This window comes from Halichondria panicea, chromosome 12, assembly GCF_963675165.1.
Source record: "Halichondria panicea chromosome 12, odHalPani1.1, whole genome shotgun sequence".
Taxonomy (NCBI): domain Eukaryota; kingdom Metazoa; phylum Porifera; class Demospongiae; order Suberitida; family Halichondriidae; genus Halichondria; species Halichondria panicea.
The window spans coordinates 2,874,633-2,900,644 of record NC_087388.1 but is presented as its reverse complement, the minus strand read 5'-3'; the positions used below and the strand labels follow the sequence as shown (position 1 = coordinate 2,900,644).

General features: G+C 41.1%; 2 protein-coding genes, 3 non-coding genes and 1 pseudogene across 11 annotated transcripts; 2 read left to right on the top strand and 4 right to left on the bottom strand.

The window, feature by feature from the left end:
* The first annotated feature begins 15 nt into the window (after positions 1-15).
* LOC135344986 (uncharacterized) lies at positions 16-20,987 on the top strand. 5 transcript variants are annotated; one of them, XM_064542298.1, is made up of 5 exons: positions 16-229; positions 431-521; positions 2,294-2,360; positions 15,062-20,771; positions 20,846-20,987. In XM_064542298.1, exons 3-4 carry the CDS (start codon positions 2,295-2,297, stop codon positions 16,316-16,318), a joined length of 1,323 nt encoding a protein of 440 aa, XP_064398368.1. In that variant the 5' UTR covers positions 16-229; positions 431-521; position 2,294; the 3' UTR covers positions 16,319-20,771; positions 20,846-20,987. The 5 variants fall into 5 exon arrangements, with proteins under 5 accessions (XP_064398368.1, XP_064398372.1, XP_064398367.1 ...); XM_064542302.1 differs by having other exon boundaries at positions 2,294-2,393; XM_064542297.1 differs by lacking the exon at positions 431-521.
* Positions 621-692, bottom strand: Trnap-ugg (transfer RNA proline (anticodon UGG)). Its single transcript has one exon. It is a non-coding gene; the product is annotated as a tRNA-Pro (tRNA).
* Trnap-ugg (transfer RNA proline (anticodon UGG)) lies at positions 1,229-1,300 on the top strand. Its single transcript has one exon. It is a non-coding gene; the product is annotated as a tRNA-Pro (tRNA).
* On the bottom strand, positions 2,472-2,543 carry Trnap-ugg (transfer RNA proline (anticodon UGG)). Its single transcript has one exon. It is a non-coding gene; the product is annotated as a tRNA-Pro (tRNA).
* LOC135345432 (uncharacterized) lies at positions 4,799-8,762 on the bottom strand (annotated as a pseudogene).
* LOC135344981 (uncharacterized) lies at positions 20,795-25,749 on the bottom strand. 3 transcript variants are annotated; one of them, XM_064542292.1, is made up of 10 exons: positions 25,588-25,749; positions 23,956-24,820; positions 23,818-23,910; positions 23,594-23,770; positions 23,389-23,540; positions 23,033-23,262; positions 22,928-22,983; positions 22,747-22,872; positions 21,325-21,390; positions 20,795-21,270 (listed from the first exon to the last, which is right to left on the bottom strand). In XM_064542292.1, the coding sequence occupies exons 2-10, from the start codon at positions 24,817-24,819 to the stop codon at positions 20,971-20,973; spliced, it is 2,064 nt and encodes a 687-aa protein (XP_064398362.1). In that variant the 5' UTR covers position 24,820; positions 25,588-25,749; the 3' UTR covers positions 20,795-20,970. The 3 variants fall into 3 exon arrangements, 2 of the variants coding, with proteins under 2 accessions (XP_064398362.1, XP_064398363.1); XM_064542293.1 differs by having other exon boundaries at positions 23,956-24,932; positions 25,588-25,742; XR_010397604.1 differs by having other exon boundaries at positions 21,187-21,270; positions 21,325-21,648.
* Positions 25,750-26,012: the final 263 nt, after the last annotated feature.

Here is a 26,012-nt window from a genome sequence, read left to right as displayed (position 1 = left end):
GACCATAACCTAATTTGGATTAGACCACTATTGTGCAAGCGTGTGCAAGCATTGAATATTAGCAATGTACATGTCTTTGCCTGCCCTGTTCACTATACATCTATAGATCTAGTGAATGTGAATGCTGCAGCCATTCATTGATGCCTGCAAGGATGGCAATGTGGAGGAAGTTTGGATGCATCTAGAACGTGGAACATGGAGCCGACCATATTAAAATCAAGTGGATGAGGTAAATCAACCAACTTTTTGTAATAGTACAGTAAATACCGATACTCTAACACACGTATACACACAGTTATCGTACACAGTGACAGTACGTATCTGAGAAAGGCACACGTTCTGATCTGGTGTTTTTTTCGATAATCTTTGACGTTCCTAGATCCCCTTCACCTGTAGTATACTATACAGTGTATACTTATTATTTCATTAGGCTGTCAGATTCATTGCTCTCATACTATGTGCACACGATTACAATGAAGTGCTGAAGGAATTGATCTAGGCAAAAATGAATATCAATTCTTGTGAGTGAAGAGTAAAGAATATGAGCATTAATTTTGCTTTCTTAAGACATAGTGCGTAGCATTCGAGTACAGATAAATATCACAAATTCAAAAAATACTGGGCTTGTCCGGGATTCGAACCCGGGACCTCTCGCACCCAAAGCGAGAATCATGCCCCTAGACCAACAAGCCACAACTGAGAAGTCTGTGCTGTTGTGTACAAGTGGTTTGAACTAGCCACCCCGTCAGATAGTGATCGTTTTTGCGAGTGATAAACCTTTCAGCTGAAAAATTGACCTTTTGCGATCTAAGTATTGCATTTTGGCCAAGGACCGTGTGTATTTACCTTAGGTTTGCGATTTTATTGATGCGAATTGATCAATTATCCTAGCAAAGTTCTTACATTCTTAGGACATAGGATAATCCTGTCAGATTCACTGCTCTTGTACTATGTCTGTGAACATGATCACGATGAAGTGATGAAGTACTGAAGGCTAGGCAAAAGTGAATGTCAATGCTCATGAGTAAAAGATATGAGCATTTGCTATCTAGAACATGTGTGTAGCTAGACTCGCTGACCAGTCCATCCTCTGGGGATTGGGACTAGTCAACTGCCAATCATCGAGTTGTTCTAGTGGTTAGTTGTATGGCATCTATCACTATCTCACGGTGGCTAGTTCAAATCACTTGTACGCACTCAAGTATCACAGCACAGACTTCTCAGTTGTGGCTTGTTGGTCTAGGGGCATGATTCTCGCTTTGGGTGCGAGAGGTCCCGGGTTCGAATCCCGGACAAGCCCAATATTTTTGACTTTGTGTTATATACTATATTGCTACATACTAGACTCGCTGGCCAGTCCATCCATCCTCTGATTGGGACTGGTCAACTGCCAATCATCATGACTAGCCTCAATTCCAGGCCGCATTAAAATACGGCCTGGTACCTATTGCAGGGGTGATAGTGCGCATACGCTTCAAATTACCCAGAATATGAGTAATTGTATTACCAATGTAAATTATACTGGAAATTAGTCGCTTACTAAGAATATGTTCCGTAATACTTTATCTCCATGACTGAGTTCCGTAAAGCTTATGCCGTCTATTGCGTTGGTCTAGAAGGCTAGTTTTAAGACAAAAGAGGCTCTCATCTTACGTCTAGGATGGTCCTATAGCCGGGTTGTCTTCGCGAGTAGCAGTTTGAGGCACCATAGACTTTCCATAGCCTGTACATATCCAAGGTAAGACATCCTGACCATACAACCGCCATAGAGGTAGATGAGAGCCTCTTCTGGCTTCAGACTAGTGTGAAAGCCTTCTGGAACAACGCAATAGAGAGCTAAGCTGATGTACATAGATAGAAAATAGATGAGAGAAAGAAAAAAGAGGATTCCCCAGATTCTGGAGAATAAACTAACGCATGCGCACTATCACTATGTAATAGGTACCAGGCCGTATTTTAAATCGAGGCTAAGTAATGACCAATCACAGTGCAGAAGCAATGTCATGTGACATAATTATTTCGCCCACGTCAATTCGTTATAGCTGGGCTGGGTCTACGGACATAACCCACACATTCACTTGATAGTTACGCAACTTTGGTCAACCGCACAAACCTAGTGAAAAACCTTTCAAAATCAGCAGAAAAATTTACCTTTTGCTATTGATGTATTGCATTCTGGCAAGGATCATGTGTATTTACGTTTGCAATTTTATTTTTGCTAATTGATCAACCCTCACAAAGTTCGATACTCGCAAAACATTCTAGTGTAATACGAAATGTTTTTATTCATTAGGATGATCCTGTCAGATTCATTGCTCTCGTATTATGTCTGTGAACACGATCACGATGAAGTGCTGAAGGTGATCTATAGGCAAAAGTGACTGTCAATGCTCGTGAGTAAAAGATATGAGCATTTGTGTGGCTAGACAGTGTAGTAGTATATATATATTAACACAAAGTCAAAAAATATTGGGCTTGTCCGGGATTCGAACCCGGGACCTCTCGCACCCAAAACGAGAATCATGCCCCTAGACCAACAAGCCACAACTGAGAAGTCTGTGCTGTGATACTTCAGTGCGTACAAGTGCTATGAACTTATAGCCACTGTGAGATAGTGGATAGTCTAATTTAGCAGAGGTTGCAATGCTTTGTACATTACATGCATGTGAGTAAGTACATACTGTATAGTCGGCGAATGAGGCAATAGAAATATAATTGGCGACTCATCTTATTTTTGATCACATTGGCGAATTTTAATTTGGCGATCCTCACCTAATGAATACTCTGAGCCCTTTTACACAGTCGTACTCGTGTTTGTATAGGGCGGAGCAATCCCGTTGTATGTGGCGATAGAGAACGGTCACCCGCAGATATCTGAGATGCTTTTACAGGATGGTAGTGGGAGTTTTGTAGCAGTCCAGATTTGTGGGTTAAAGCAATACTAGATCTATACAGTTACTACTCCTGTTCTTCTATCGTTTCCTGCTGTCAGTATTCCGTATCGTTATTGGGACTGCCAATCAAAGACGTTCAATAGACTGCCCCCTATCGGATCTTTCAACAGAGTACATATGTTTGTCTTGCACTTCTTTGATCATAGCACCCTTAATGCATATAGAGCCTCCACTTGCCTCCTGTCACAATGATCGAGGACACACCATTCCAGCCATCATTAGGTGGGAAGCTTGCAGTTACGTTTTTAACAGAGCTGCGATACTGTCGAGCACTACCTGTATATAGTTGCATAGTTGGGGTGCTCAAAAGAATAATGCCAAGAGCACGAATTAAGTCAAACGCTGTAGCAGACGCAATGTCAAAGCTGGTTCGCACAGTCTCACTAGAGCCGCTGGCTATGAGAGGTGAATAGTGCCAAAAGTAAACGTGTTAGGAGGCGGCGGTATTAACTTGGTGGCGGCAGATTAGTGGTTGGCGGCGGCTGTACTTACTTGGTGGAGGCAGGTGTTGGGCAGTGTTTACTTGGTGGCGGCGGCGGCAGGTGCTCTGCTCTGATGTTCAATAGTGGTTGGCGGCGGCGGTACTTACTTGGTGACGGCGGCTTAACCTCAAGGGTGGCAGTAGGTGTTAGTGGTTGGGTTGGCGGCGGCAGTGTTTAGTTTGTGGCGGCGGCATAGCCTCGAATTAAACTGAATTTGCACCCTGGCCTAAGAGACCACACCCCACATATCATGGATTATCTCTTCGAGTGCAGTACTCCATTATGTCAGATTGTGAACTTGATACTCAAGTAGCAGAAATTCAATCCCACTTTCCAATGTGTGGAAAACGTCAAATAATGGCGCATTTGCTTGCTAGAGGATGCCGTTTACAATAGTTCCGAGACGAGAGGCTCAGAGAAGAGTAGATCCTCAAGAAAGTGTGTTTAGGCGTCTACGGACATTGAATCGATGAGAGTATTCTGTACCTTCTCCTCTATCCCTTTACCATATTGATGGCAATCACAAGCTTATCAGGTAAAAAGAATAGACATAAAATGTCTCGTTTTAGTTAACTATAATTATTATCTAGGTGGTGGATTCATGTGGTACATGGATGCATAGATGGCTGTAGTAGACGCATAATTACCTGCATGAGGACTGCAGATAACAATAGAGCGGATACTGTTTTGCAATTGTTTATTGACGGAGTTCAACTTGGGTCTTTCTATTAGAGTACGATCTGATAGAAGAGGTGAAAATGTTGAAGTTGCTTGTTTCATGTTGGAACATCGTATGAGGGGTCCAGGGCGTGGAAGCTTTATTACTGGTCGTTCCGTACATAATCAACGAATAGAAAGGTTATGGTGTATATATGACGTCTTTCAATCTTATCTTATTTGTTCCAACTATTTTATCAGATGGAAGATTTACACGTTCTAAAACGTAGACAATGATATCCACATGTTTTGTTTGCGTTACGTATTTATTCCGAGGATTAATCTTGCTATTTCACAATTTGTGGAAGCGTGGAATAATCATCCTCTTTCGAGTATGAGCAATTTGTCACCAATTTAGCTTTGGATATCTCGTCTCTCACAGACTTCAAATGAGGACATTTTTGAGGTAGGTACATGTACTTACAACATAGACCCCAAATGTACATGCAGAACCAGTCAAGTCTGTATGGGTAGATTGGAATGGTCCCCTCCCTGCCGCTGAGGAGTTACAGAGGGTTGAGGTAACTACTACCCTTAACCCATTAGAAGAGAGAGACTACATGCAACTTAAGCAAATTAATGATGTCCCCTCCCCTATTGGTCCCAGTGATTGCCATGGAGTAGATATATACACAAGAACACTTGAATTTGTAGTTCAGAAAATTGCTTTATGCCAGTGGTACCGAAACAAAACAATTATTAATGAGGATAATTATGAATACAAAGTCATTACATGTATAATTATAGTTTGAGAAAACAATGGAGTAAATAGTATTGAATGAATGTCATCGTATAGCAAGCTAAATTAGTCCAAACCCTCCATGCATAGTGAATGCAATGTCCAAATTGTTTTTAAATTCATCACAATCGTTATACTTTGTTGGCAACGTTAGTTGAATGGCACAAGTAGATGCTGTCTGATAGGGATCAATCCAACTGAATGTGAGCGTTCCTGACTCGTACCCAGAAGGGGGTATGCAGTCTGCTCCAGTAAAAAACGCCAGGACACTGTTTATAATGAGACTTTTGTGACAGCGTCTATTAAACATGTAGAAACAAAAACAAAATCTAGTAATTTCTAACAAACCGTAGCAATGATTTTATTCGCACATCACCTTTCTCTTGAGCTCCAGTTTCTACATCGCTATCAGCATCTTCTGGGATTTTATGTGGCGAGGAAGCAACTGAAAGCAACGGTGACAGGGAATAATCTTCATAGAGGTCAACAATATTTGGTGGACCCAAAAAGTAGCGTAACCGGCTACTGTCAGCACAAAGTCTAAATTGCATAGAGCTTAGTATACATAAATTATACAGGTATATGTATATCTACACTGTAAACTCGTCACCAACCTCTCTCACAGTCATCTAGATAGTCCACAAAAACATGAAAGCTGTTTCCTCCTTTGTCCTATTGTTTCCAAATAGAGTCTGTATTTAAAAAGGCCTGACAAAATTACTTCATACTGAAAACAACCCTGAAGTCAACGCAAAAGAATGAACGGAGTAGCCATGCAAGGATGCTGTGAGAGGGCATCACAGTGTACACAGCCCTTTACGAAATTGGGATAGTTCAGCCAGAAACACAAGCACAACCTTATGAAGGGTGATAGTCTGAATGATTGTGGGCTTGTCTGCAACTTCTACTTTTGATAGCAGCTTAAGTAAAGCCACATTCCATTAGCAGATCCACATTCTCCACCAAAATATCTCTAAGCACTTCGACACTGTCACACATTTGGATCTGTACGTGTATTACACATGTACGTAACATGTCAGCAAAACAACTCAATTACGAAGAAATGCTAATAATTATTATACTTAATATCACCCCCTTCAACTGAATTCCGATATCTAGGTGTATTACTAGATAATAAATTTACATTCAAGAACCATATTAATAGCTTCACAACAAAATCATATGGAGCTTTGAGTTCATCAAGGAAATTGCAACAATATTTACAAGAAAACTTCTCTACAAATTAATCACTAGTACTTCCACACCTGGAATACTGTACATCTGTATGGGACCCAAGTTCAAAACAACTAGTGGATAAAATAGAGAGAGTGCAGAATAGACCAATGAGAACTATTCTGAAAAACCAAGTGGCACAAAATCAGAACCCCTTAGAGGAGGAACTGGGTTGGGCTAAACTATCATCAAGAAGACGGTTACAAACTGGAATTAAAACCTACAAGATTATAATCACCAAAGTATCTTCAGGACACTTATACGACCAACAAAAAATGAAAATGGCAGAAATAAAAATATATTATAAGACACGAACTAGCTGGCTAAAAAACTCATTTATTTACAAATTATCTGGAACTCGTTAGATAAAAGAGCAAAAGAATTAAGCTAGTTCAACAAATATAATTATTTATAACACTTTTAAAATTAATTAACTTACGTTGTTTGTTTCATGTTTTTGTTTTTTGTCTGTAATTCTTGTCAGGGCTCTCATGCAGAGAAAGACCAGCAATATTGCTGATGAGACTTTCCCTGTTTAAATAAAATATTACTACTACTACTACTGCTAGCTATAGTGTACAAACGCATGGTTGAGCGAGAAGTACTAAACTTCTACGCACATATATAGTACCTACCTTATTCAGAGTATCACGACATCTGAGTTCGGAACTTCATCAATATCTGCTATCAAGTCTGCGGCATCCATTCCACATAGGAAATTATACACACATGGGCTGAATATCTTAAGGATGCACCACCATGAACTATATATAAGGACATCGCAGCGAGATTTCCAAGTTTTAATTAAATGCATTCCTACATACAAACGTTAATGCGGGGCAGTTAACATGTTTAATGCCCACCTAGCTGGTATGCCACTACATTATGCCAAGAATTTCGATAAGATACTGTACTGCAGCAGCCGGAAAAATCCCTTGTAAGTCTACCAGTATGAAATATACACGCGAGTTTTATAGTCTTATAACTACGTACATAGGCCACTAAATTACTAATGCACCTTCAGAGGCTTGTGCGCTTGTGTGAGTCAAAAGTGATCTTGTCCATCCGACGTAGCGCATCACTTAAAATATTCCCTCGTCTTATCACCATTTCGAATTTGGAATTGATAGCTTTTACACTTTTCCTCAGATTACCGACAATGCACTCCTATAACAGACACAATCTTACTCCGGTTGGTTGGATGGCTGAGGTTGTTTAATCGTCTTACTCAAATGGAGAGCTACTTCCATGACAGTGTCATCGAATTCAGCTAATTAAAAGCTGACACAGACTCCTCCAATGTCCCCCTGAGCATAAGGCTCTTGGCTATGGTCATGAACTATGTATGTGCTATATATTGTATTGAACAAAATAAAATAATGTGCGTGTTCTCACTCATCAAGGTTAATAGCATGTTCTCGGGTTTCCCCAACACCATGAGCAAATTCTTCGTTGTTATCACTTTCTTCGTGCTTGCTTTTATCCTTGAAAGTTATCAAAACAGTCAATGAACCAGCAGATGTACTATTTCATAAAAAATTGATAAGATGTCTGGGCGATTATCTGTATCACTGTAATCCAACTTTTCATTTGATTTGATCTCACTGCACAAACTGAAGTTTAAATTACCATACACAAATTGCGTTTCTGTACTTACGCCTTCCTACACGAAGTGATATGTTCCTTTAGAGCTGTGATGGACACCAGGTTACCGCAAGTATGGCATTGCTCCTTTGGTGGTTCAATGTAATTCTGTAAAGCAACAACAATATACATAAACACAGTCATGTGCAAAGAATTTCCAACTAACCGGCTCTGTTACAGGATCCAAAGACAAATCTTTTTGCATTGGCCTGATGTAAACTTTGGCATAATGGACTACTGCCCTTACTGTGTAACCCGACTCGGGAGAAGCAATAACGTTGAGTTATTTCCCTCCTTCAGGTACTCGTAGCAGCTCAAAGCCACCACTATCCAATAACTTGGGAAAGTGAACTGATAGCTCACTACAGATTTCCTGGGCTTTGGCATCGGCACTGATTGTGATTCGCTTCTCCCCTAGACCAACAATCATTAGTTCTGCTCTTTCTTGGATATCAGGAACATATTCTTGGTTCACAGTGGCAAGAGCCACAAAGGTACATTGTATGTGTCCATGTTGGGATTTTTTTTTTCGCTCTTGGTTTGGTTGTATTCTTTCTTTTTTTCCCTACGGAGCTCGATGGGTTCCAATTAAACAACCATGTTATCAGATCACTCTGAGACCTAAATAATAATAGACATGGGATAATCAGTTCTACCGCCAGATACAGATACAAGATGTGGTTAATTATACCATATAGGGCAGAAGAAGAGGCATGTGGTTGACTCTGCGATGGTGTACCATGCAAAGGCTTTATGTCAGTTACAAAAAGTACCTACTGCACTGAGTGCACTATACTATCAACAATTGTGATTTAATTTTCACATGCACAGTAGGCTTTATATGTGGATTAGACGGCCAGTAGGCCGGTTTAAGCGCGCAATTAACATTAATAATAATTATACTTTACCTTGTCGCTCAATACGTCTCACTGCGTTCAACAGCTTTTCCTGGAGTTCACTTGTAGCAGTTACTAAAGACTGTAGATCCGACATCGCTAGCGCTGACGATTGGATCTGACACGTGGGTTGTTACTTCTCTTGCACGTGATCTTTCACCCTCCTCTATTAGTTAAAATCTTCGTAATGCGCCTGCGCCACCTTCCATGTGAGACTACACCGCTTCCAAAAATACAACCGCCGCCACCATAATTATGATGAGAGACCGCCGCCGCCACCTCCTAAAATACAGCCTCCTTTTGGCACTATTCACCCCTCATAGCTGGCAGCATCAAGAGGCACAACAGAAAATGTAGCTGCCACGCCTTCCTTTGTGGCCGTAGAGCTCCTTGTCATAAAAGAGTTTTCAGAGTGGAAGAGTTGTTCGCCTTCACTTGTCTATATTTCCCATACTCTGAGATGATATCGCGTGTAGGATCAAAAATTCCGATCCCAAGATCAATGGGTTTGTAGTGCTGGTCCTTTCTGCTCTTGTGTAGATGACTGTGTTTCTTGAAAGTTGTATGTAATACAATGCACAGTCAGTCTCATCTTTATATTGCCGTTCAAGTGATGAATTTTAAGGTATAGTGGCTGCCTTAATGGATATCAACGTACATCTATACCTTGTAATGCAGAAATTATCAATGTTCTGTGTGTGAATTTTAATCACGGAGGCCCCCATGGAATGTATATCTCAACAGTAGCTACCGTGCCATGCAGGGTAAACCACAATAGGCAGTGAGTTGCCTACATTATGGCAATGCGCATAATTATAGGAAGTCAATTTAAAACCGCCATCCATGTCAAAGTCACTTCACCACCACATGGTTCCTGGGGTGTAGACCCACCTTGCATACAATACTTCTATGTTTATTAGTGACCATGATCAGTCACCTAGCTACTTCACTTTGTATGTCTTTCCGATCATCAATGTTACTTGTGTGTTCGAATTATATAGTGTGTTTGCATAGGCATCTCTGTCGTACAATGAATTTTTCCAGCTATTTAAGCTAAGAATAATATTGTATGGTTCGATATGATAGTGCATGCATGTGTGTTTTCTTGCTTGCTTTTCGGTTTGGTCGAGGATCGCTGACTCTATTGAACCATGCACATACATTCCTCGTCAAGTTTGCAACGCTCCATCGTAGTGTACTCACATACTAGCTGACCAATTTAGGTAATAACCTTAATTTTATGGCATTCAGTTATGTGGCTTATGAATAATGTAATGCATCAACTGCATGTCTTGGTTGAGTTTGTGCAGAGAGATCAGACAAAATAGTTGTATTAGCTTTCTTTATCCGAGTCGGTTCATTTCACTTTAATATGTGTTGTTCAAAGGGAGTCGCTCTTGTGCTAGTATGCAGTCTGTGTGTGCACACAGTGATATGGTCCACCATGGAGCTGGAGAGGTATGTTTACAGTGGACTGTCTTTCTCTGGTGTTAAATGGGTCGTCTTGACCAGTGTTGTACCATTTGTGGTATTTGCAGTTTCTTTTCCATTCTTTGGATGGCTGGCTGACTCAAAATTTGGAAACTACAAGGTGTTCAAAGGTGGGGCTGTAATTATGCTCTTGGGAGTCATAGTAGAATGTGTGTGCATTTTAATCCTCAGAAATGTTCACGAAAATCATGTTCCAATCATTATGAGTGCAATATTTGGTCCACTATCCAGCCTGCTAGCTTATTCTGGTGGAGGGGCGTGTTTAGTGACCGTTTTCCAGCTTGGTTTGGATCAGATGCCGGATGCTTCTTCAACCGGTATCATTGACTATATCGCTTCGATCTTTTTGAGTTTAACTATCGCTTTTTGGATGAGCAATTCGATATATGATGTCTTATTTCAGTGCACTGATGTGCAAATATCCTCACAAGTATTAAGCCTGCTACCCGTTATTATTGCATGTGTGTTATTGTGCTTGCTTTTCCTTTTTGGTCAAAGATTACTTATCATTGAACCAAATTCTCCTCACTCATTGAAGAACTGTTATAGAGTGGTCAAGTTTGCATGGAAACACAGGTCTCCCATCAATCGCAGTGCGTTCACATACTGGGAGGAAGAGATACCTTCTAGAATAGACCTTGCCAAGTCGAGATATGGTGGACCATTTTCAATAGAACAAGTAGAAGATGTGAAAACTTTTTTCCGACTGTTAGTTGTTCTTCTACCTGTATTCATCACATCATTTGCTATCAATCTTTACGGTCCACTACATTCTGTTGTTAAGCCTTTACCTATCCCTAAACTGTTCAATGATTCCACAACCCCTAATTGTTTTTATCATTTGTTCTCAAAATTCACATACAACCCTTGGTGGTGTTGTATGGTTATCACACTGCTGTACAAATTCACTTTTTACTTGTTCCCAATTCTCAGGCACAAACTTGGCAGCTGTATGCTACGAAAAGGTGTTATTTTATTCACAGTGGCTATTTTTAACATTTCTCTTTCAATTTACAATGTCGTCGCACTACAGCTTGGTTATCAAGTGTCACTTTGGGCTTTAATGGTATTCACAATAGTCTCATTTGGTTCATTCGGACTACTGGTGATGTTTACAGTTGAGTTTATGTCTGCACAATCACCATACAGCATGAGAGGACTGCTGTCAGGGATTGCATTTTTGGGGATTTTTGTGTTCAATTTTCTTGGCTATGTGACAAGTTTGTTGTTCGATCATCTCTGTCAAACAAATCTCTGTGTCATGAGTCAGTATTCTATTGGAGCACTTTTAAGCATTGTTGGTTTTCTTCTCCATCTTGTTATTGCTTGTTGGTACAAACGTCGTGTGAGGGATGAAGAGTACAACCTGCACCATCAAGTAGAGCAAGTTTACAATGCATACTTGTCACCTAACAATCGACAACATTAGAGTAGAAACAGAATGTTCTTGTAATCTAGCAGTTAGGTGCTTTTTATGACTTAGACTTGTCACCTAACAATTGACAACATTAGAGTAGAAACAGAATGTTCTTGTAATCTAGTTTACATGCAGTTAGGTGCTTACAATTATTATGTGTAGTTTACAGGTGCTATGTTATAGTTGTGACACATGCACAGTGCCACATGGGATATATTGGCTCAGTAGTGATTAGGCCCGAGGGCCTGCGGCCCTCGAGGGAAAAGGCACTACTGAGCCAATAATTATATCCAATGTGCGCAGCGCAGCACGAGTGAGCTGTGTAACAACTGATTTGTTGCATTCCTTGTGCATTCCTTTCCGTGTACACATCACTCCTTTTATAGGACAACTAGTTTCAACTACTTGTGGTGGCTGTGGAATGCACCAGACGCATGAAAAACGTTTTCTGCCTACCACTGAATCTGTTTAACAGTGTTACACTATAAAAGGGACCGGTATCTAGATAGTGGCACAGTTCAAGGCTTGACCTGTGCTATATGGCAGATATTGGCACAGTATTTCCTTTGATCTGCCCACTCAAAATGCAACAAAATGGCTTGTTGCCCAGATCAAAGCAATCCAGTGCTCAGTATAATTATGGCATGTTGCATCACTGCCATGGCTACCATATATTGCACTGGATTATATGCACTTGCACTGTGTGTAGATGCAGTAGATTTCTTTAAGAGATATCCATTTGGGACATATGCCCCACCATCCCACCCAATACTCAGTTGCTCCCTTTTATAGGCTACTACTTTTACAACTACTAGTGGGAAAAAAACCTAAAAATTTACTATGGAATTCAGCAAAACTAATGAATACACTAAATTCCTTCAAAACACATGTCTTTTATTACGATTTATATGACCAGTCAGACGAGTTTAACGTCATTGGGCAACAAGTTAGTTATTGCAGGCGCCCTCGTGCAACATGCCATATATTGCACTGGATGACATAATGCCCTCGGGGCCTGCGGCCCTCGGGCATTATATTGCTCCAGTGCAATATATGGCATGTTGCACTCTGGCTGGGCAATAACTAATACTTACTAGTATTAAAGATATACACTGACTATGTGTCTGTGCTTTAATTCACACATTCAGTGGTGAAATCCATGCATGCACCTTTTGTTGTGTACATTTCAATATCGATTTCTTATCAAGAGGTTATCATAATAATATCTCATGTGCATGTTGAAAGTTAACCTATACACTATACCATAAGAGATACAAAATTAATCATAAATTTGATTAACAACTCTAAGAGATCTAAGGTATACATATTGTCCATATCTCTGTGGGTACACTCACAGTACGTGTCGATTGTCTCAGTGTAAGAGGACTTTGTGGTTGTGTTGCCTAAAGAACATTATTTTGGTGGAAGTTCGTCTAATTCTTCTTCATCTTCAACGGACGATTGTGTCTGACCAAGTGACCATACACCACTGCCATTTCAAAGCCTTGAGTTGCTGCTATTGGTTTCCACGTTCAGATTTTCACCTATTGTGAATAATTTGTACAACAATCTGGTTGTGAAACTTAATTAACCAGCCGAGAGTTTAGCACTTTAGTGATCTAGTTATACAGTGTAATGCATGATTATTTGATAAGGACCCTCATGGAACCTCTCTGCAACGGATAGAGAGCAATTATCTACAACGTACTCACTGTAAAGCTCCCTTGTGTTTACTCCATATATTTATATAACTCCATGTATACACAATGACATATATACCTGTCTACACAAAAAATGTTCACCCTCCTTCGGGTGAAATGTTCCTTGTTTAGCTCGAGAGCCCTCAAAAAATAAGTATACCACACTTACGTCACCCACTAATTGATCTCATTGGTCAACAGCTGTAGGATATATAGAATATTAGCATACAGCCCCAGGCATGCACAGTTTTTCAAGTTGTTTTTTAGTTTTTGTTCAAGAAAGTAAGCAAAGAGAAAAGAGCCATGCTTGACAGTACTAAGACTCAAAGCGACGGCAGAAACACAGAAGGTGCTCTCCAACAAGATGGCTAAGCTTCCATGGGTCCATGGGCACGGTTTAGATACATTTTATCCAAGAAGAGCTTGCAACTCCAGTAGGGGACGTCGAATGGTCAACGCTTGGACCAAGGAAGCTCTTGAGCATCTGTACGAGTCAACATGTTGCTCAACTAGCTCTTTGACGGCTGCAAAATCCGGCATAGTCTTGTTATTTTTTTGCAGTCTGCATCGTGGATTGAATTGTTGCTAGGGGGAGATCCTTTTATAGTGCTGCGGTCACGTGGTATAAGTCAGATATGCCACACATACTCGGAGGATATGCACCCTATATATCCTCCGCTACCATGGTTACATACCCATCGGCTCCGCCTCGGAGTAACCACAGTAGCGGAGGATATATGGGTGCATATCCTCCTCCTAGGTGTGGTATATCCTATACTTATTATTTGCGTGTCAATGCCAGGAAACCACACCCACCAAGAGCTTTGCATGTGAAATGCTGGTGCATGAGAGTTTTTACTCTGCCCTAGAAATTGTGAAGGTGTTGTTTATTCTCCAATTAAAGGTTTAGTCAGTTCAGGAACTGGAGAAGACGCACAATGGAGGTATTTCCTCTGGAGGAGGCCATTGCAAGATCAAGAGGAGTAGCCTGCATGAATATACATGTGTATTGTAGTTTATGCAGGCCGGGGGATGCCTGTTATAAATTATCCAGAGAACAGGCCTACACTGTGCGTCTTCTCCAGTTACTGGACTGACTATTAAATGTTTAAATGTATCCCCCCCCCCCCCCAAATTGTAATTCTCTATTTTCTTGCTCTGACTATAATTTTACTATAACTCTGTTATATGCCTTGAGGACATTTAACTTGCTCCGCACCTTTTAGACAGCACTGATATTAATTTCCGTGAAATTGCCGTGAAGAGTGTCGTTATAATTATAGAGAGGTTGCTGACTGAGTTAAGAGTGGTATAGTAACAGCATTTGCCTGGCACTGCGTCATCACTAGTACAGTAGAACCTCGATTATGGCTTGGCAATTTTTTTTTGAAAATTGGTCGCCTCAGCCTTGTAAATCTTGTATCTCCCGTATCACTTTGTGGATGCATGGTGAAAATAAAGTTTCTATGCATATACAAGCATGTACATGCTAGACTCTATTCAATTGTGGGGAGACAGGTGTATACTTGTGGGAAAGGTTGTTGGAGTTCTTACCTTTTATAGTGAGTGACCTAGCTATAGAAAGCTAGTCGTGTAAGGATATTGTGGCACAGACAGTGACTTGAATGGTGTTGTTGTACATCATCTTGAGTTCGTGTGTAAGCTCCTAGTATTCTCTATTATAATTATAGAGTAGCTATCTTACATACTTTGATACTTTGTACATTACATGATTATCATACCGGTAATTATATGATAATGTCTTCACATGAGCCTGTTTTACTGTAGGACACAATGTTACTTCGATTTGCTATGTTGTTCTGGATGTTGCTGTGTCTTGGTGTACCTGTCTTCTCCAATGAGTTCTATGTGACCCCATCACATCCCCCTAACCCAGCTTGCCCAACAGATAAGCCATGTCAAACACTTGATGAATATGCTGTCTATTCTGATAAGTATTTTGGAAATGAGAGTGAAGTGTCTCTAGTGTTCCTTAATGGAGTAGCTGATTACTATTTGAACACCCATGACTTCACAATCACTGAAAAGGTTAAATTTGTTATGAGAACAATGTATATTTTTGATACTGCATCGATATGCACAACTCAGCAACGTGGCTTTCTATTTAATAATGTAACGAGTATACGCATGACAAATATTTTAATCACCTGTGAAGAAGAACTAGAAAACACAACATGTTTTCAAGTAATCGGTGGAGAAACACTAGTTGGGCTTAACATTGCTTTAAATTCGAGAGCTCTATTGTCTGGTGTTCGCTACATAAGCTTAAAAGAGTCATTGTTCGAAGAAAATCCACTCAAAATTGAAATGATTACCACTGCTTTCATAAAACAGAGGGAGCCAGTACCGACAGCCCCTTCTATAAGCATCACAGGTTGTACATTACACTCTATATCTATTCGAGTGCAACATCTACTAAATTGTTCCATTCTATTAGAAGACAATACTGTACCGATTGGGATTACCATGATTGGTATTGGAGTGTCTGTTTTTCTGAAGGGGAGTTACGTTAACCTGAATGTCTATGACTGTGATATTTCATACTATAGCGATACAGGTATTTCAATACGTTTGGATTCAGACTCATTCCTACAGGCCCATTTAAAAAGCACCAACATTTCTCACAATCTAGTTGGATTCGAGATAAGCGCCCTCGGAAGCAATTTCAGCCTTGTATTTGATAATTGCCACTTGTCAAACAATGGAATTGGTGCTGTACATGTAGTCACAGATGGACGATCATTATCTACCCTTCATAATAATATTATTAGGACATGTTCATTTCAAGACAGGGAAAGCCAAAGTATTTCTTCCGTATCGTTTACTGGCTCGACTTTTACCAACAATGGTGTTGGTTTAGGCTTAGGTACAAGTACAAAAGGGTTAATTGAAACGATCATCAATAATTGCACTTTTTTAGGCAATCCTGGAACAGCTTTTAAACAAACATACGGTACGCTGTATCTATTGGACAGAACATTTTCGCTAACAACACTGGATATCAAGGTGGAGCTTTGTCATTGATTAATGCTCAGCTATGTTTCGTTAACAACAGCACAACATTATTTAATAATAATTTTGCCTCAGATGTAGGTGGTGCTATGTACATTGAACCATTAGACTTGCCCATAGAACCAGCAGAATGCTTCTACCAGGTCCCTACAGTTGATGACATACAGAAACTGAATATTGAGCTCATATTTTTGTACAACAAAGCAGCAAGGGGAGGTGATCATATTTATGGGGCTGCTGTACATGACACCTGTATCATAGATAGACCTCAAAACAGGACTCCAACACCATCAATCAATGCTAGCCAGCAATTATTCAGTTTTGATCAGTCGTCCCATCTTTCCCGTATTTCATCTTCCCCAAAGCGAGTTTGTTTATGCAATCTCAAAGGTGAACCAGAGTGTGCTAGTTTGAAATACATTGATCATACGACAAAGGACCTTTACCCTGGTGAGGAATTGAAGCTATCGGTTACCGTTGTTGGATTTGAATTTGGTGCTTTGTCATCAGTGGTGTTGGCTAGTGCTGGATCTGAGGATATCGTTTTAGGATCGCATGAAACATCACAATTGAATAAACACCCAAACTGCACAGAAATAACATATACTGCATATCAACCATTACATAACCTAGACAATCCACGTCCTGTTATAATTTTAAAAGCCGAAGAGGAACGCTATAATACGTATTACCCATCTCTAGATCTAGATGCAATACAGAATAATATCGACGTATACAATGCAAGTGGATATATCCCACAAACTTTGTTGACGACTGATGTTGTTATATCCTTTTCTTTCCTTCAATGTCCTATAGGTTTTGCCCTGATTGGAACGCCATCTTCATGTGATTGTACACAATTTTTTAGCGATAATAAAATTGTGCATTGTTCAATTCAAAATCATTCAAAGGAAATATACCGTGTTGGTTCACAGTGGATAGGAACGTTTGAACATAATACAACAAAATGTACGCTAATCACTCAGCATTGTCCTCCAAATTACTGCAGGCAAACAAGGATTCCAGTCGATCTTGATAATCCTGATGTACAGTGTGATAACGGGCGGTCGGGGATTTTATGTGGAACTTGTATGGCAAATTTTAGTCGAGTACTTGGTAGCACAGTATGCCAATACTGTTCGAATAACTATCTAGCATTGTTATTCGCATTCAGTTTCGCAGGAATTGCATTAGTGCTTATTATAAAGATTTTAGAATTAACTGTTGCCATTGGAACCGTTAATGGACTTGTCTTTTATGCAAATATCATCTGGGCCCATCAAAATATGATAGCGCCAGTTGACAAATCTCCAAGTGGCATTGGACAATTTCTCAAAGTTTTTATAGCTTGGCTCAATCTAGACTTGGGGATTACCACCTGTTTATTTGATGGTTTAGATGCTTACTGGAAAACATGGTTACAGTTTGTGTTCCCTCTGTACATATGGACAATTGCTGGAGGGATAATTGTTGCATCTCACTTGTCATTCAGAGTATCGAGATATTTTGGAAACAGCACCATTCATTTACTAGCAACTCTCTTTCTTTTATCATTCTCCAAAATATTGCAAACTATTATCACAGCTGTTAGTTTCACCTTCCTATACTATCCTGGTGGCTATATTGTAGTGTGGACAGAGGATGGTACCGTTAGCTATCTTGATTCCGCTCAGTCAATCCTTTTTGCTGTGGCTCTGCTGGTCCTGGCTCTTCTGTGGGCTCCATTTATGATCACCCTATTGTTCATTCAACCACTGAGAAAGGTAGATCACTACCGGCCATTCCGATGGATCAACAAATGGAAGCCATTATTCGATGCTTACACTGGACCACTCAAAGACAAGTTCCATTATTGGACTGGCATTTTATTACTAGCACGAGCAGTTATTACTGTGACATGCGCTACCACTAATTCCAGAACAAGTGTTTTGGTTGCTTCTATCACTACCTCCATATTAATTCTACACACAAACATGTACAAGGAGTGGTATGTGTCCCTTCTTGAAAAGTCATTTCTTCTCAATGCGTCCATTTTGCTTATAAGCATTATTTACGTTGACCAGGACACCGAAGCAACTGTAGTCACGGTTTCATTGGGCGTAGCCTTCATTCAGTTTGGTGCGATTGTATTTGCACATAGTGTTTGGCAAGCGAAGAAATGGTGGCGCAAAAGAAAGGATGGTCAGGCAAGAATCAGACAGTTTGTAGCTATAGCGGTGAACCATGACGATGAGTATTACCGTGAGCCACTTCTTGGCAGTGGACGTATGCACTATCAAAACATGTGAATGTATTCCACAAACACTTTTGATGTACAGAAAATTATCCACTATACTATTATACATGCATGTGTATTATATGTACTTATATTTGGACATAAGCATCTCCTATAAATCATGTGTACCATCGTAACTAGTACCATCATCATAATGATACGTGTGTAGCATGAAATGAGAAGCTATTTTATTGCACTTGCTGACATAGTTTAGCAGCTACGTTCTAGGTATAGTCCAAACATGCATTTGGGAATTTCATGGGAATTGCAATTTAAAGGAATCCAACCAGGATCTATCTCGTAGCCTCCTTCGCAGGCTCTTCTTTTTCTTTTTCTTTTTCTTTGTCACAAGGTCAAGAAGACAAAATACGGGAAGAATTGAGGAACAGAAACAACTAATCTTTTTTTTGTTCCTCCAAATTCTCCCATATTTTTTCTTATTAATTATGACAAAGAACAGAAGGTCATTTTGTCAGTGGAAGACGTACGCACAACCTATACACACAAAATAACTTAGCCAAAACCAATCAATGGTCTGACGGGATGACATTCTGTTCTGTAAGCATGAAATTTAAGGTGACCCTCGAAATATGTGACACCCTCAAGCTTAGACATTTTCTGACCTCTAAAAGTGGCGACAGCTGCAATGTGTTGAATACTATACAACGCTCAATTTTCGAGGCGCTTAATTTTCGCAGTTTTTTATCCTCCACAAAATTTAATTATTGTTCCACGAACATAGCTAACGGTGGACGCAACATGCATTGCCATTCTAGTATAGTGTAAAATGTATTGTTTTATTTAGAGGCAGCCGCACTTTCATGGCTCAAAAAGTGTGCTATATACCAATTACCATATAGCGCGAAATATTCGAGGCACTTATATTTCGTGGATTGGCCTCTAAAAGCTATTTCGTTGCACAATGTTCGCGGAATGACGGCTTACCGGAAGCCACACCTTAAATTTTTGCACGTTATAGATCTAGCAGGTAATTTAACAATTTTCGTGGACTTAATTAATCCGCGAAAATTAAGCCCCTCGAAAATTTCGCGCTATACGGTATATGGTACGGTTTTTTAAGCACCCTGAAATTGAGGCTAGTAAACCAAGTAGAGCTACAGTGGAACCTCTGTAAACAACCACCTCCGAATAAAGGCCAGTTGCTATATAACGGCCAGGCACCCAGGTCCCAAATGAACAGTTTGTATACAAAACAACCTCTCAACAAATGCCACCTCTATATAAAGGCCAAAACATTGTTCCCCAAAAGTGTCCGTTATAGAGAGGTTCCACTGTACCTCCAATTAGTGCGACTATAATCGATCATAAAGCCTTGACCGAATTTGCTCTTTTATCAACATTTTATACCCATTTTGCTTCCTACCTATTGTAGTAACCCATTTGTTACTAGAACATAATAACTATAAACTATACTCATAATTATCTCACGACAGGAAGTGTGCAAGTAGCTATAGCCTTGTTCCTAGACCGATTTTTCTTTAAAAATTGGCCTGGGGAAGACTTAGAGGCTAGCTATTGTGCATGCAACATGCAAGCAGCATGCGGCATTGTGGCTGCACAATGGAATCTAGTGGTCCATCTTAAGCCTATAGTCTTGTTCCCATGTCTAAAATTCAGAGCGAAAGGGAGAAGAATAAGCATCTTTTGTCTTTGTAATCAGTGAAATTGTCGCTTTAATTAATTAAATCGAGGTCTTGCAGTAAAATGTAATGTGATGTGGTTCTACCTCTTCTATTGCGGACTAGTCTAGAATGTCCTAGACCCTCATAATTATTTCAGTGTGAAAATTCATGCTCCTGAAGCAGACGCTATAACCGACAGTGTGTGTGCATTTGATAATTACATGTAAGTCACTTTAGAGTGAAGTGAGGTCATGTCTCGTGTTGCAGGCTACGTGATTACTCATGACGTGAGTGCATGCTCAAATTAAAGCCGCACAGGACGATGGCTCATTGAGACACCTTTTCTTTCCTCTTGGTCCAGCTAGCTAGTGTTACAGCGTACATGCACCCTCATTATTTTCCCACTCATAGTTCCTGCTATCCCTCACTGGCCCTCAGGCTTTGGCCCATGCACAGATCCACACAACCTGCAATTATGACCCTATAGAGCCGACTGATGTACATGTGGTACTTGCTGCTGGCCCTGCTGTTTCAGAAACCCAGAACGGTACGTACACATTAGACAATACCTCACAACAATAACGAAAATTAATGTTAATTATTGGTTTTGCACACATACAGAAAAGAGATGTGGTCAAGTGTGAGATGTAGTCAAGCGTGAGATTGATGAAATTGGAAAATTGAAGTATTAATGAAAGGAAAACACATGATGAACAAATTTTGAAATTATTATGTTTGTAAACTTGTCACCATCCACTGTCTCTATGGTGGCGGCGGCGTCGTCGTCTCCTACGTCGTGCAGTGGGTGGGGCCCATGCTATGGGGGGTACAATAGGGACAGGGGGCATAGACAAAGGGATGTGACTTGATGGGGTGAAGGAGGGGTAACCAATAGAGTCCACTGAGTCCATCCACAGGAGATTGCACTTGTTCTGCTCCAAAAAAGTGTCCAGAAGGCCTCTAGTTGCCGAGTCACTCGCATGCCGATCGTTGACTACTATACAATCTACGTTCTCAGAGAGACACAGCGGACCATGGATCTGAACCTATGGGGGGGGGGAGAGGGAGCTGTAATGGGGTGGGGAAGATTATAGACATACCTCTTTGTATTGAGTGATGACATTTGATTGTAGGAAAGGTTGTTTTCTTGTTGCCACATCCAATATCTGTGTGTAGATATGGTTGATTGATACGTATAGTACACGTACAACCCAGAGGAGGGAGGAACCACTTGACCAGAGTTTCATCTAGTCGGGGGGGGGGGGGGGCAAGGGTAAACCTCCCCCTCCCCAAATTGGTGTTTGTTGGCTATTCAAGAGAGGCGTTCATTAGCTCCAGCTAATTCAACAATCTTTAGTTCGTCATCAAAAGTGATTTTCACCAGCATAGACTTGAACTCTGAGTCTTTGTGAAGCACTAAAAAGCTGCAGAAACGCTCGAGTCAAAGTTTCTATTTGAAAGCGGCCTTAGTTTATAAAGAACGGCCTCTGATCAAGCATATACGATACATAGAATGTACTGTCTATGGTGTGTAACTACGGTGATACACTAGGGGTGTGGTCAACAAGTGGGCATGAACAAATACTTTGCGCCAAACATCCCCACAAACTTTTAATCCTAGATGAAACCCTAGCTGCTTACTTAAGTAAGGTCACTAATCAGAAACTTCGCCAGTAGTGTATGAATGATTAAAATTTCCTTTACTGGTCAAATTGTACATTGTACAACAACAAGCTAGGGAGCGTGCTATATATCAACTTGTCAATGTTGATATTGGATTCTGTGGTGGATTGATGAATGCAATAATCCTTTAAAGTTTTACTGAGGGCACTAAAAAAACATTTATTGGTAGACCTTCTAGACTATCTTGGTAGCCATAGAATGTTCAAAGATTAAGCAGCAAGCCATTTGTGTACACAGGCACTACACAAGTTGACACATGCACTACAATAGTCTACGTGCTTGCTAAGCAGCTATAACATAGTTTACCAGAGTATAGCTTTTAAAGGCCACACATACTTCCATCAAGGCAGCAGCAAGGCATAAAATCGACTAGTTAGTTTGTGAACTACCATCGACCCACACCCATCTCTAAGCCATGGCCACTTCATTGGGGCGGCGATAAAATCAACTAATTTGGTGCGTTGGGCTGACTTTAAATGCAAACTAAAGTGACGGACTGTTCCAGATTTTGCGATTGACCTGGAAAGGGATAAAGCAACTCAAAATGTATATTTAAAGTAGTCTAGAGGTCATCTTTAGCCAAATCAATACAGAGTAGAGATAATAGCTGGCCACTCTTCAATAATAGCTGTACTTGGGCCGGCCAGCTATTACATGTATCTCTACTCTTGTTCGATTAATAGATGACCTCTCTTTAAGTAGACATTTTTTGAGTTGCTTTATGCCAAAATTTGAATCATTCATACACTGCATGCTGCCAAAATTTCACAAAAACTAATTATAGTGACCTTAATCAAAATAAAGTGAAAAAGGGTTGTATAATAATTATATACACTCACAGCTTGTAGCTCTGGGTTGCTATACTGGTTCAGAACATTGCCATAGTGCTCACAGCATGACAGCTGCACTCCACTATGCGAAGTGTCAGTAGATGCAAAAGTTGTCCTCAAGCGAACCTTTTTTAACTGTGCATGGACAACACATCACTGAATGCTCAAAGATAGTCGACTGTACACTCACTTGTAAGAAGGAGTCTCCATACGAATAACACGACTGAACTCCTCTTGGGTCCCCCACTAGGAGAGGACACACATACACACTCACACACACTTGATAACTACGTACCAATATTGAGGACGCCATACTTGACCCTCTCTGAGGGAGGGCTGGAGACATAGAGGTTGTTGAATATCCTGTCCTCCCAAGACGCCCTGGCAGTAGTGTCTGTGCTGCCCCCTCCAGAGCGCACCTCAAACAGGTTCCGATAGTGGCTGTCTTTGACCAGGAACTCCAGCACTCGGTCAAGGTTTACATGCACTATGATGGGTGCATCACGGCGAACCCACTGGAGGGTCCTATGGGGGCAAACATATTGTAGCAGTTTAGTTTAGTGACACATTCATAGCCACATTGTTTACACACACATACAATTGCTCTTGAGCAATAATTATTATTTTGATTGTAATGAACATTTTTCTTACGTATCCAAGTCTTTCTCTGTGTATCCAAGGGAGACCACTTTACGTTTGAGCTCAGGGTACGCGCTCTCTGCTTCAACCTTTGACCTCTTCATGACGTAGTCCACAGCTGCCATTTGTGTTTCTGTGAGCACAGACAAAGCCATTGGATCCATCTGCATGTGTGTGTGTGTGTGCGTGTTAGAGTAGTATAGACAGAGGCACTCACATCATGGACTGACGGTAGGAAGGCTGTGAAGCGTCCTCGAGGCCCGAGCATGTCCCCCTCACATAATCGAGAGTGGCCCACCAGACTACTGAGTGGGAAATCCCTGAAACAGTGCATACACCTCTCCACAGGCTCCCCCCACTCATCTTGACTCCCGTCCACACATTTGGCACTGTCCTGTGAGGCTTTGTGAGTGGTGAGGGTGTGAGTTAGGATGGACTTACCAGGCCCCTCTGTTGTGAGCAGGAGAGGGCGTGGTCTATCAGCTGAGTCAGTGGGAATAGCTTCAGGCAGTGCTCACAATGTTCCCTGTCACTCTACATGGGAGAGAATCAATACAATTATTGTAGCTACTGACTTACTTCAGATGCAGAGTTGTGGCCCTCTGCTACACACTGCTCTTTTTTGGCTGTACCATCGACTTCAACATCTATTGCATTGTAGCTTGTTAGTTCAGCATAAGGTTCCAGTGTGTACTCTCTTGCAGAACCAGCATTGCTGCCTCCACAACAAGTGTCCACATGCGATAAAAGGTCGGCTGTCGGGTATGATTTGAAGCATAGTGGACATTTTACCAAGGAGGGATGGGGTATACGACAAAGGTCAACATGAGATGGAAGGTCGGGTACAGAAATCAGTTCAGTGCAATGTGGACAATACTCTAATTCAATAGTGTCAATATCAGGGACAGGTGTACGTGTGTGGGTGTCAGTAGAGATACCCTCATCAACAGCACAAGTCTCCACACATGATCTTACACACGTATTGTCATTAGTTAGTCTTGGGATCTTGGTTGGACTATTGGTGCAATCGTCACCACCCTCTCTCTTGGTCCCCTGTGTGCGTGGGGGGTCATCTGTGGGGGGTAACTGACTCAGCACATACTCCCCAGCCTCACTCCCTAACTGGAACCTCAGTTCACAGCAGTGTTTGTGACTGGGGGACAATAACAATACGATATCACCGCACACCAACTCTTGTCTCTCTCTGTTCTTCAGGCGAACAGCATTCTTGAGATCTACTCCTAAAGGTAACCACCAGGTGCCGTTGTGACTATGATCAATCACCCCACAGCCATACCCTCCATTAGGAGACACCCTCAGGTCCAGTTGGCAATGGAGATTGCTCAGGTACGGCCTGTTCACAGAGAGCTCCAATGATACCTTCCTTCCAATACGCACACTCTGGCCGGGAAGCAGGATACACCTCAGAAGAGGGGACGACATACTGGGAATGAACAGAATACAGTATGGTGCAATGAACTACCGTAATTGGTGTGATTACAGCGCCACTCTAATTTGTCTCGCAAAAAGAATTATTTTTTGCCGGTGTTGTCATCCTGTATGAGTGGATGGCATCATGCATAGATAAAAGAGTTGGAAACGGATCATGTGCTCCCATAAGCTGCATATAAAATGCATACACTGAGCTAAGGCCACTCCAAGTGACACTCTGGTTTCTGGTCCTGAAGTTTTTCTAATTGCATGCGGGCGGGCGGCTTTTCTCATTATGTCATTATCGATTTCACCTTATGAATCTCATTATTTTGCAAATGAATATCATTATCACACTATTTTGTACCACATGGACCATTCTGCGCATGCGTAGTAGAAATAATGAGATAGAAATCCAATAATGAGATAGCCTCGATCCCAGGCCGCACTTCCCGCTAGGGAAGGCCGGTGAAGGAGGCTAATAATGAGATAGAAATCCAAGAATAAAATCTGATGCGGGCGGTGGACCAGAAACCAGAGTATCACTTGGAGTGGCCTAAGATACAGCCTAGCCTCGATCCCACGCCGATCCGTCTCCAATTGAATGCTAGGTCGCCTCCGAGGCCTGGTATTGATTGTATCTGGGCGTGTACAGTTAGAGCTAGTGGCATGCCCACTTGGGATTAATTCATGCTTATAGCCACACCCTAAAGCTAAGTACCAGTGGAACACTAAAAGACTTTTATCTGTGATACCATCCATTGATTCATGCTGACTTACTGTTATAGTCATATAGAGCTGATCGACACTCTCTCTCCCTAGCCCTGGCCTCGATTCACCAGTGCAGTAACTGTGTACGCAGCAGAATTGTATTTTTGACAGTTGATATTTGATATATATTGTACTCTTCTTTTTCTTTCTTGCCTCAGTCCACTCTTCGAGGAAGTCGAGAATAGCTCCCGAGCCGGGGGCAAACAAAGACTTACTCGGAGGTTTTTGACACGTGTCATAATGTTTTACGGGAGGAAATGTGTGCGGCATGGAGAGATATAGCCTCGATTCAAGGCCGCTTTAGAAGCTGTAAAGCGGACTTGAGTCGAGGCTAGGAGAGATAGATAGTTATACAGGAACTTACAACAGTCATGGATAGAACAGTATCCATGCAACTGACAAAGAACAGTAGAAACGGCCAGTCCTCTGCATGA